Source organism: Rhinatrema bivittatum, chromosome 1 (assembly GCF_901001135.1).
Source record: "Rhinatrema bivittatum chromosome 1, aRhiBiv1.1, whole genome shotgun sequence".
In the NCBI taxonomy this organism is placed as follows: domain Eukaryota; kingdom Metazoa; phylum Chordata; class Amphibia; order Gymnophiona; family Rhinatrematidae; genus Rhinatrema; species Rhinatrema bivittatum.
This window is the reverse complement of record NC_042615.1, coordinates 807204508-807217005: the sequence shown is the minus strand read 5'-3', so window position 1 is coordinate 807217005 and position 12498 is coordinate 807204508. Positions and strand designations below refer to the sequence as shown.

The 12498-nt window shown below is 52.7% G+C and overlaps 1 protein-coding gene across 1 annotated transcript in view; it reads left to right on the top strand.

The window, feature by feature from the left end:
* NOL6 (nucleolar protein 6) overlaps nucleotides 1-12498 on the top strand; it is a 207050-nt gene that overhangs the window by 23179 nt on the left and 171373 nt on the right. Inside the window, exons 7-9 of the mRNA XM_029581150.1 lie at nucleotides 3619-3782; nucleotides 4635-4755; nucleotides 9241-9299. Coding sequence (XP_029437010.1) covers nucleotides 3619-3782; nucleotides 4635-4755; nucleotides 9241-9299 — 344 coding nt within the window. The remainder of the gene's footprint in view (nucleotides 1-3618; nucleotides 3783-4634; nucleotides 4756-9240; nucleotides 9300-12498) is intronic.

Sequence of the window (12498 nt, the reverse complement as noted above, 5' to 3'; positions counted from 1 at the left end):
AAAATTAGCAGGTAAGGAATAATTTCCTTTTTACACTTTCTGATAATAGGACTAGGGGCCATTCCATGAAGTTAGCAAGTAGCACATTTAAGACTAATCAGAGAACATTTTTTTTCATTCAATGCACAATTAAGCTCTGGAATTTGTTGCCAGAGGATGTGGTTAGTGCAGTTAGTGTAGCTGGGTTTAAAAAAACGTTTGGATAAGTTCCTGGAGGAGAAGTCCATTATCTGCTATCCAATCAAGTTGACTTAGAAAATAGCCACTGCTATTACTGGCATCAGTAGCATGGGATATACTTAGTTTTGGGTACTTGCCAGGTACTTATAACCTGGATTGGCCACTGTTGGAAACAGGATGCTGGGCTTAATGGACTCTTGGTCTGACCCAGTAAGGCATGTTCTTATGAAAGCTGACGCAGATGGAAAATAACTCACGCAGAACTCAAGGAATGGTTTTGAACTTTAATGCGTGATCTGATCTTGGTGAAGAGGGAGATCCTAGAAATGAGGTTGGTGGCAGAATAGATCGCGAAGGCCGGTGAAGAAGGTGAGGATATCCTTTAAAGCCTTGGAAATATCAAATGCAGCAATCTTGGGCAGGCTGGAAGACCTAGAAGATAGGTTGAGATGAAACTATATCAGATTTCGAGAGAAGAGTGAATATGAGGACAGTTTGCAAGCTGTGCATGATATATGCAAAGCATTATTGGAGAGTGGAGTCAAGGATACAGTAGAACCCGCATCCCAATAAATGCTGAGAGCGCACAGAGCTTTAGGTCCTCGGCCTAATAGTCAGGCCTATCCTGTAAAGTGCGGCCGCGTTTACCCTGCTCCTAAGCCACTTTTAACTCACGTTCCGGCCGCGTTAGCCCTTCCTGCGATCCCGAATCCCCTTTAACCTACTCCTACCGCGTCCTAAATTCCCCGGGTAACCCCTTCCGCCCGCGGCATGCATATTGCATGCAAACGAGCGAATTAGCTCGATATTGCATGCAAACGAGCCAATTAGCTATTCCCCTAGCATCCCGTAACCCGCGCCCCGACTAACGCTACCTTTCCCTGCTGTTTTGTCGCGCGTTTAACCTGCAAACTTACCGCCTACCCTGACCCAGGCGGTAGAGGCATGGGTAAGGGTAGGTGGCAAGCTTTCCCCCAGCCCCCGCTCACCTGCCCCGGCCGCGATCGTGGGTGCCGGTCCCCGTGGCAGCCCCAGTCCTCTCCCCTGCTCCCGAAGCAAAAAAAAAAGCAAAAAAAAAGTTGCAGCCCCCCTCCGATGTCCGGAGGGGGCTGCAAAGTTTTTTTCGCTTTTTTTTTTTTTTTGCTTCGGGAGAGGACTGGGGCTGCCACGGAGACCGCTTTCCCCGTGCAAGTAAGTTGTTTCGCCGCTTGTATTTTCTCCCCCCTCCCGGAGGGCGGGGGGAGAAGAGACAAGCGGCGAAACTGAGCGGCAAAGCCCGAACCCGACCCGGACCCCCAACCCCCAACCGGACCCGGCCTGACCGCTGTCAGTCTGTTCTCCCTCCTCCCGGAGCAAGGCTGCTTTTCGCGCCCTGCTCCGGGAGAGGGGAGAAGATGACAGCGGCGAAACTGAGCGGCAAAGCCCGAACCCGACAAGCGACGAAACTGAGTGGCGAAACTAAAAAAAAAAGAAAAGCATTTTTTTTTTTTTTCAAAATTGACAATTTGGGGTTTTTTCCAAAAGCGACTTACTTTTGGGATCTGTCAAGATCCCAAAAGTAAGTCGCTTTTGGACGCAAGCAAAACTTACTTTTTGCAGCCATCGTCAGTACCACAACCTGGCTCCGTAGCTCCTCCCGACAAGATGGCCGCCTGCACGGGGAAAGCGTGCAATTGGCCGCTGAAGACGTGACATCGTGACGTGACGTGACGTCACGTGACATCGTGACGTCACGTGACATCGTGACGTCACGTGACATCGTGACGTGACGTCACGTGACATCGTGACGTGACGTCTTCAGCGGCCAATTGTACGCTTTCCCCGTGCAGGCGGCCATCTTGTCGGGAGGAGCTACGGAGCCAGGTCGTGGTACTGACGATGGCTGCAAAAAGTAAGTTTTGCTTGCGTCCAAAAGCGACTTACTTTTGGGATCCTGACAGATCCCAAAAGTAAGTCGCTTTTGGAAAAAACCCCAAATTGTCAATTTTGAAAAAAAAAAATTGCTTTTCTTTTTTTTTAGTTTCGCCGCTCAGTTTCGTCGCTTGTCGGGTCCGGGTTGGGGGTCCGGTCGGGTTCGGGCTTCGCCGGGTCGGGTTCGGGCTTTGCCGCTCAGTTTCGCCGCTGTCATCTTCTCCCCTCTCCCGGAGCAGGGCGCGAAAAGCAGCCTTGCTCCGGGAGGAGGGAGAACAGACTGACAGCGGTCAGGCCGGGTCCGGTTGGGGGTCCGGGTCGGGTTCGGGCTGGGGGAAAGCTTCGCCGCTGTCAGTGTCTCTTCTCCCCTCCTCCCGGAGCAAGGCTGCTTTTCGCGCCCTGCTTCGGGAGGAGGGGAGGGGGACTGGCAGTCCCGACTTCTGGTATCTGTCATTTCAAATGACATTTGAAATGACAGATACCAGCGTGGCGTGAAGCCTTAGCCCCGCGCACCCAGGATCCTGTATAGGCGCTCTATCCAGTATCCTGGGTTGCGCGGGCCTAAGGCTTTTTGGACGCGGCTTACATTTACATATAATTAGGCTTCAGGATCGAGCGGTAGGTGAGCTGCACTGTGCGGGCGGTAACCGCGGGTGCCATAGGCACTAATGCAGCTCTTCCTACCGCTCGGTACTGGATCACCCTGAATCTGCCCAGGGTTGTTTTCCCCCCCCCCTTGAGGAGTGACAATGTGAGGTACAAGCTGGCTGCCTCCCTTTCTTCTCTTGTTTATAGTTTGTCCAGCTGATATTAAAGTTAAGACACTAGAGGAGGCCATGAAGGCATATATATTGCTTGAGAGGATTCAAATGTTGGCGAACGGATGAATTTAGTGACTACAAAAAACCTAAACTTCGGCCGGAGCGAGCTCAAGGGGCCAGATGTGCAAAGCCGTCTCTCCTGCTCTCTTGCCCTTGGGGAGAGATGCTTTAGTGCCTCCGGCCCAGTGAAAGCGTGACTTTTCTGCGTTAGTCTGAATATAAGCGAGTAAAAATGTGTATGTTCTTAAAGAGACTGCTGCCTGACAGAGACTTTGACTCCAGGGCTGGAGAAAAGAGGGAAAACTTGTTGGGCGGTAAGGAATGCTAGCCAGATGTGAGTACACTGTACCAAATATGCCATTCTAGCTCTCTCTGATCAGAAGCAGTGTGAGTTCTGCCCCTCTCATTCCCCACACACACCAGGCTGTTCTCACCTTCCTTGTTTTTCCCACTCTTTTTGCACACCTCAGTCTAAATAAGGGAGCAATCACTTTGAGTCTCTTCAAAGACACGCTCTGACCCTTCCTGATAGACACAAGTGCCAGAAAAACATTTATAGAAATTGTTGAAGATAAATTTCCACATTTTTTCCTTTGCACGTTTTGGAGAGAGTGTGTGTGTGTGTGTGCGTTCCTTGTCGGTCTGATTATACTGCCTTGTTACACAGTATGCCTCTGCTCTGCTCCCTCTTCTGTATCCTGCCTAGGAGCCGTTGAACCCCCGACCCCTCACTACAACAACTCTATCCTGTGTGACCTGGTGATGGAGCAGCACCTGCACTTCCTCTCCAGCGCCCTCGTGGACTCTCCTGGCATGAAGGACGGAATTGCTATTCTCAAAGTCTGGCTGCGCCACCGCCAGCTGGACAAGGTAGGACGATGCTAGTGTGCAGTGAGGGGGCTGGGGGCGGGGGGGGGGGGGGAATGTCTCATGTTGATTGGGTCAGAGGACATGGAAATTGGCGCAAAGCTCGCTGCCCCTCTCTTGTGCAAGAGATGCCATCTTTCACCATAAGATGTATAATGCCTAGCACATCATACGTTCTTGGCCAAGGTGCTCGCTCCATGCTTTCTTGAACACTCTATAGTTTTTGGCTACTGCTTGCCATGTGAACATAATTTGCCTCTTGTTCCTGTCTGCGGTCCCCCACCTCTCCTGTGTGGCTTAGCTGCCCGTGCTGGGGAAACTGCCTCTGAGGTGGAGCCTCTCTCAATCTCCTCTCCGTGCTTTGAGGGTTGTCCTTGCAATAGACACAATCGCCCCCCCTTGAGGCCTAAGTGTATCACCTCTTCGGCCTCCCCCAGCTTCAGCTTGAAAGCCATGGGGACATCTACATGCTTACTTTCAAACTGCTTTTAGTTTTTGGAAGTTCTGTTTCATTTAGTAGTGATATTCCTTGTTCAGTGGTACACGCCAATATAAGTGCCCCACTAACTGGAGGTGCTCTCCATTCATACGCTAAGGAATGATAGACTGATTTCTGAAGAAGCTTATTAAAATAGCTTCAGTTCTGGTTTTGCCTGCGTGAACCTAATTTTGAAGATAAATATTGTACCTTCTGGTTTGCTTTTTCTTTCCTGGGTTTCTCTGAGATTGTATTTTTCAGCGGTTCCTTGGCACATGATCGGAGCTGTTGCTGTTTAACGTGTCAGTAACCGAGTGTGCATGAGCTGTGCTGCCTTTTCTCTGTACTTCCCCCTCTCTTTCTGTCTCCCTCTGCAGGGCTTTGGCTGTTTCAATGGCTTTGTGGCCTCAATGCTGGTGGCATATCTCCACGCAAAACACAAGGTCAATTCAATGATGAGTGGCTACCAGATCCTGAGGAACGCTCTGCAGTTCTTGGGTGAGTACCGAGAGCCCTGACTTGCACGCTTCGTCCCGTAACTCCTCGGGCCCTGGCAGCTGGTGAAAACTGTGTTAGCATCATGTGTTTTATGTCACCTGCTGAATGTACTCACGAAATAAAACCGCGCCTAAGCCCCACACACGCCTTGCTGCCTCCATAATTTTTGAAAGAATTATTTTGAGTATTATCATATACATTTCCTTGCGTGTAGCCAGATGGACTCAGGACCAATGGGTATTGTGCTCTCCTGATAGCAGATGGGAGACTGAGTCAGATTTCAAAGCTGACGTCACCCTACATATACCCATGCAGCAAGCTCAGCTCTTCTGTATTTCTCCATCTCCATAGCAGATGCGGACACTATCCAAAAGAGAAAAGTGTAACATTTACAACAAGAAAGAAAAAGGAAAATTACCTGCAAGAAGAGAAGGAGAGAGCCCCGCTTCTCCTGTGGTGAAACCTAAGGGTCCCTCCCACAGTCGAGACTTTCCTGAGGTGATTCTCGATATCCCTCAGAGGTGAGCCTTGGTCCGGCAGCTGGCTCCCGGCGTGGACTTAGCCCCCAGGGTGGCTGAAAGGCAGCGGGTGACGATTCGAGTGTGGCGGTGAAGGTATTCCCCTCTCCCCCTGCAGCTGGAGACCGCCCGGCAAGCGACCGGTAAGCGCCGAGACCAGGTAAGGTAGAAACCTTTACTTTTAAGTCTCCGGTCTCCAAGGCTCGAATAGCCGTATCGATCTTCCTCCCAGGACTGGACCCATACCGGACCATGCTACGGTTTTTCCACAGAGATGAATTGCTGGCCCTGGTCTTCCAGACCCTGAACACTCTGGGAGTTTCCCTATGTCGGAACCAAAGAGGAATCCCATCCTGGTATCTGTACGGAAAGCCTCTTGCTATTTCCTGATGCTGAAAGCCATCCAGGAGTTGATTGTCCTGGAGTGGGACGCCCCAGAAGCCAGTTTTAAAGGAGGTCGGGCCTTGGCGGCCTTATATTCTCTGGACCTGGCGGCCAAAGAATGCCTGCATTTCCTAAAAGTGGACGGCCCTGGTCTGTGCCATCTTGAAGCGAACAACTATCCCAGTAGAGGGAAGAGTGGTCTTGAAGGATGCACACGATAGATTGAGTCCATCCTTAAGCAAGCCTTTGACGCAGCAGCAATGACACTGCAGATCACTTCCTGTTGTGCCCTGGTGGCTCGTTAGTGTCTGCTTCTCTCTCGAGAGGCAGATAGCTCAGGGGCGCATCCCAGGAGGCAATGGAGCCCACCATGGCCTTCCTATTGGATGCAAGCTCTGACTTAGTGTGTACCTCGTTTAGAGGAGTAGCCTCAGTGGTGGTGGCCAGAAGACAGCTATGATTGCGAAATTGATCAGTGGATGCGACCTCTAAGACAAACCTCACAAAGATGCCCTTTAAGGGATCCCTTCTTTTCAGAAGTGAATTTGAAAAGCTAGCCAGTAAGGGTGAATCTCCAGTGCCTCGGCTACTGGAAGATAAGATAAAGAGGTCACAGAGCCCCTTGCCTATGAGGGGTCGGGCCAGGGGCTCCCAGCGCTTCCGGCCCTACAGAAACTCGTTACTATAGACATCTTAGCCCTCGGGAAGGTCTCAGTCCTTTCAGAGCTGACAACCAAAAAGAGGAACTGGTTTGGGCTCAGGTTCGACCCGAACTTCCCAATAAAGTTTTGGCTGACCCATCCACGGGACAAGGAGATAGGGGGACGATTATCCCTCTTCTATCAGAGGTGAGTCGAGATCACGTCTGACAAATGGGTACTGGACATCATTTCGCAGCATCCATTGGGTCATGTTCATGATATCAACTTGCTACTCCCAGCACAAAAAAACTAGCAGTGGAATCCCCATTGATAAGGCTCCTCAGTTTGAGGGCTATAACCCCGGTACCTACACCCCAGGAAAATACGGGGTGTTATTCCATCTATTTCATCGTACCCAAGAAGGAAGGTTCATTTCGCCCCCTGGATCTCAAGAGCGTTATACGTCATCTGCGGGTAATTCACTTCCGCATGGAAACTCTTCGCTCCGTCATAATGGCCGTACAACCGGGAGAGTTCTTAACATCCCTGGAACTCTCGGAGGGTTTCCTTCATATCCCAATCTGTCAAGACCAGCGTTTCCTACGCTTTGCGGTACTGGGCTGCCATTATCAGTTCCGGGCATTGTCTTTGACCTGGCAACCACCCCCAGAACATTCTCCAAAATTATGGTGGTTGTAGCAGTGACACTGAGGAAAGAAGGGATCCTGATGCACCCTTACGTAGACGACTGGCTGATCCAGGTAAAGTCGTTGGAAGAGAGCCTCCAGGTAATCAGCAGGGTCAGGACCCTACTGCAGGAACTCGGTTGGGTCGTGAAAATGGACAAGAGCAGTTTCAAGCCCTCCCAGTCCTTAGAGTACCTGGGAGTCCGGTTCAACACCAAGCAGTACAAGGTCTTCCTCCCTCCCTTGAGGATAATGAAACTGATGTGCCAAGTGTGTTGGTTGACAAACACAATGCGCCCCAGGATGTGGAGCTATCTTCAGGTCCTTGGCCTGATGGCATCCACCCTGGAGGTAGTAGCCTAGTGGTTAGAGCAGTGGGCTATGAACCAGGAGACAAGGGTTCGAGTCCCGCTGTCACTCCTTGTGACCTTGGGCAAGTCACTTTACCCTCCATTGCCTCAGGTACAAAACTTAGATTCCTATCCCCCTCTGGGGATAGGGAAATACCTCCAGTACCTGAATGTAAACTGATGTGATATCTCAGATATATAAAAAAATAATAAATAAAATAAACAAATAAATAAAATAGTACTGTGGGCAAGGTCACACATGCGGCCACTCCAACGCTCCCTGCTGTCACATTGGAATGCACTGTCTCAAGACTACTCGATTTGCCTCCACCTACCGACGGAAGTATGTTCTCTACTCCAGTTGTTGCTACAGGAAGTGCATCTAAGCAAGACTGTAAGCCTTTCCCTACCGAACTGGCTTGTCCTCACGACGGATGCAAGACAGACACAGCTATTAACGCCTGCCCAGCGAAGGCGAAGCAACCTACTATTTAGGGATCGTGCCCTCTGGCCTCCCATTTGTTAGTCACAGTGGGCAAATGCCACAGGGAGGCTGTCTCTGCCCCGCCCGTTGCCTGCCCACCACCGCCGGCATGCTCAAGCGAGGGGCTGCAACGAGTTCGTAAACAATACCACAAAGGACTGCTTTTACAAACTGCAAGTCCTCAAAAAACTTAAACCCCTCCTTTTCTTCTCCGACTTCAGGCTAGTACTACAATCCATCATTCTTTCTAAGCTTGACTATTGCAACTCCCTGCTACTAGGTATACCCGCCAACACCATCAAACCATTACAGATGGTACAGAATTCAGCTGCTAGAATTCTAACTAGCACCAACAAAAAAGATCATATCACCCCAATCCTTCAGAACTTACATTGGCTTCCCATTAAACAAAGGATACTCTACAAGGCACTCACTATCCATCCACAAAGCGACAAACAAACTAGCTCTCAACTCCAACTGCACACTTCTTCCAGACCAATCAGAAGCGCATACAGAGGAACACTGCATGCTCCACAAATAAAATCAACATTGAGCAAACGAGCGTTATCTTCAGCAGGCCCACACCAGTGGAACACGCTTCCCCCAGATCTAAGACTAGAACCCAGTCATCAAGAATTCAAAAAAAGACTGAAGACTTTTCTCTTCCAACAAGCTTTCCCTGACGCTTAATTTTACTGTGACGGGCAGACTTCCTTATCACTAGGTATCCCTTTAATTATGGACACTGTACCAAGTACAACTTTTAAGAACCTGCAACAGGACAACTATCTTTGAGTTCAAAATTCACTTTATCTCATATATATATATCTGGCTTTGGTTAATATTTATTTCTACGTTAAATAGTTATACTGCTTATATTAAATAATATAATTCTTTATTTATTACCAGTTAAACTATTATTTTAAGTTATTATGTTAAATTGTCTACCAGTTATACTGTTCCATATGTTCTACAGTTCCATGTAAAGCTCCGCTCTCTGTTGAGCAGTTCTTTGTTCTATGTAAACCGGAGTGATTTGTAGTCCCTACAAGAACTTCGGTATATAAAAATTAAAAATAAATAAATGGATAGGAGAGCGGGCAGCCTGGCCACAGGCACCAGAGAAAGGTGTGGGGCGCATGCCGAAGGCGCCCCCCCCAGAGATAGGAAGCAGCTCAGGTGGGTGTTACCCAGGCAAAGCCTTTGAATAGCAAACCTCCTTGTGGTTAGGATGTGGCTGGCAGAAGGAGGTCTCAGAATTGAAGTAAAAATTGGAGCAAGAATGTGGTTTCCGAACAGTTCTGCTTGGCCATCTGTAGCGTTGGCTGAATTTTTTTTTTTTTCCCCCATGAGAAACAGAATCTGGAAACTTGAAAATGAAATCCTGTAATTTTTGTTTACATGCGTTTTATTGGTTTCTAGCTTCCACAGACCTGACTGTGAATGGGATAACCCTGGCTAAGGCTTCCGAGGTTTCACAGGTAAGCTGACCCCCTTCAGGCACACACACACTTCTGGGATTTTCCGTTCCCTGTACGTACCTGGATCAGTCCAGACAGTGGGTTATGTCCCCAATCCAGCAGATGGAGTCAGCCCAAAGCTTCGAGGGGGCGTCACCTTAAGTACTACTACCCCCTCTGCAGGAGTTCAGTATCTTCTGACTCCAGCAGATGAGAGTAGTGGAATCTGGGCTTGCTCCCGATCGCCTATTTCCTTTGTCCTTTTTGCGTTCCCTGTTTTGGGGCTTTATTGTCTGTATGTTTTTGGTTGGATCAAGTTGTGTTTAAAAAAAAAAAAAAAAGAAAGCAGTTAATTGTTTAATTGGGGAGGCGTGGCTTCCTTCTTGTTCTCTGTCTCTCCCCTTTCCTATTACCGGCGCTGGTCGTGGCTGCTTCGGGGTAAGTGTGATTTTTTTTTCTTCTTCCCTTGCAGCTAGGTTGCACGCGACTGCCGGTGCTCCGGCCTCCTAGCATCTTTCCCCTCTCCCGCGGCCATTTTGCGGCTCCACGTGGGCTGCACCGGGGAGAGGGCTGCTCATCACCGGCGGGTTGTGCGGCCAGGAAGGCCCCCCCGCGGCGCCGTTTTTGTCTTCGGCGGGTAGCGCAGGCCACCCGGGCCCCCTTGCAGCGGCGATCCGTTTCGCGGCCCCCCCCCCCCCGGGTTTACCAGGCGTTCTTGGCTGTCGGGGGCTGTTTCTCTGGCGCTCCGGATGCCGCAGCCGGTGCGTTGCTCGGCCTGCGGAGAGCCTGGATCGCGCGTGTCAAGGGAGGGGATTTGTGCTAGGTGCCTCCCCGGGGGGGAAGGCACTTCTCAGCCCCTCACGCATCGGTCCTCCATGACAGCCTTGCCCGGGCGGCGCGGGCCGGCCCCTCCCCCATTCCTGGCGGGAACGGCGGCCATCTTGCAGGCGCTGCGCCCTGAAGGAGCCCAGGCAGCGCGGGGGGACGAGGTAGCTTCAGAGGGTTCTCCCCCGAGGTTATTACCGGAGACAGACCCGGAGGAAGGCCTGCGGGGGCAGGGTCCCCCGGGGCCCCCACCCGCGGAGGTCCCCCCGACTAGGCCGGGGTTTTCCCCGGAGTTCATCCGTCTGATGCATACAGCCTACCTACAGGACCTGGCTGCGCCCGCGGATCCACCACCACCCAAGCTACCGCGACCTTCGTCCTCCTATCCGGCCCCCCCCGCCCCGGCGGGCGTGGGGGCCCCACAGCCCCCCATCCAACCACGGCTCCCTGTGGGCTCGGGGGGCCTGGGTCGGCACCGGCTTCCCCTGGGTCGGACCCCGCGGCGGCAGGACAAGGAGACTCCACTTCAGAGGGTGAGGACCCACGCACCCTGCGTCTCTTCCAGCGGGACGAGCTGGATGACCTGATCCCACAGATCATTCAGGGGTTGGACCTTGATCCCCCGCCGGACCCGCCAGCTCCCGTCGCGCCCGCTGTAGTCACCTCCTCCAAGAAGGGAGACCCGGTGCTGGCAGCCCTTCACCCGAGGGCTCGGGCCTTTCCCATTCACGAGTCGTTCCTGCAGCTTCTCACCAGGGAATGGGATGCCCCGGAAGCCGCTCTGAAGGGCAGCCGCGCCATGGAGCGGCTGTATCCGCTGCCGGAAGATTTTCTGGAGCTCATCAAGGTACCCAGAGTGGACTCCGCGGTGTCAGCGGTCACGAAGAGGACGACCATACCGGTGACAGGTGGAGCAGCGTTAAGGGATACGCAGGATCGCAAGTTGGAAGTCTTCCTCAAGCGGGTCTTCGAGGTCTCCGCTGTGGGACTGCGGGCTGCGATGTGCAGCTCGCTTGCCCAGCGGGCCAGTCTTCTCTGGGTGCAGCTACTGCTCACGTCTCAGGTGTTGCCACCCGAAGAAGCCGCCCAGGCGGATAGGCTGGAAGCTGCGGTGGCATACGGGGCGGACGCTTCCTATGATCTGTTTCGGGTCCTTGCCCGCTCCATGGCCTCGGTGGTGGCGGCACGTCGACTCCTATGGCTTCGCAACTGGGCGGCGGACACGTCCTCCAAGTCGAGTCTGGGTTCCCTGCCGTTCAGGGGTAAGTTCCTGTTCGGCGAGGATCTGGACCAGATCATCAAGTCTCTGGGGGAAAACGCGGTCCATCGCCTGCCGGAAGACAGATATCGCTCCAGCAGGGCGTTTTCGTCCTCCCGGACCAGAGCCAGAGCGCAAAGGCGCTATAGGAGTTATAGGCCGGCGGCGGCTCGGCCCTCTGCCCCCAGGTCTCAGCCCTGGTCTCGCTCCTTTCGCGGGCGCCGCCCCGCTTCCACGGCGGGACAACCTTCGCCCAAGTCCTCTCAATGATGTTCAACTCGCCCACTCCGCCGTCCCCAAGATTGGGGGGCGGCTGGCATTCTTTTACGAGGAGTGGGCGCGGATCACCTCGGATCAGTGGGTCTTGGACACCATAGGACGCGGCTACGCTTTGGAACTTGCCCACGCTCCGAAGGGTCGGTTCATCTTCTCGCCCTGCGGCTCGGCCATCAAGCGAAGGGCGGTGCAGTCGACGCTGGACAGACTGTGGGAGATAGGCGCCATTGTGCCCGTGCCCTCCGGAGAGGTGGGCTCGGGCCATTATTCCATCTACTTCGTGGTACCGAAGAAGGACGGCTCCTTCCGCCCCATACTGGACTTGAAGGAAGTCAACAAATCCCTCAGGGTGATCCGGTTCCGCATGGAAACGCTGCGTTCGGTGATTGCGGCGGTACACCGAGGGGAGTTCCTGGCCTCCTTGGATCTGACGGAGGCCTACCTGCATATCCCCATTCGCCAAGAACACCATCGTCTTCTACGGTTCAAGATTCTGGACCAGCATTTCCAGTTTGTGGCGCTTCCATTCGGCCTGGCAACGGCCCCACGCACCTTCACCAAGATCATGGTAGTCGTGGCGGCTGCCCTTCGGAAGGAGGGTATTCTAGTTCATCCTTACTTGGACGACTGGCTCATACGGGCGAAGTCTTTCCGCCATGGCCAGGCGGCAGTGGCCAGGGTGGATGGTCCCGGAGAATCTGGCTCGAGGCGTGTCCCTCGATCTACCAAATTGGGTAGTGGTAACCACCGACGCCAGTCTTGTAGGCTGGGGGGCAGTCTGCGACCGCAGCGCCACGCAAGGGACGTGGTCCGCGGAGGAGTCGACGTGGTCCATCAATCGTCTGGAGACCAGAGCGGTCA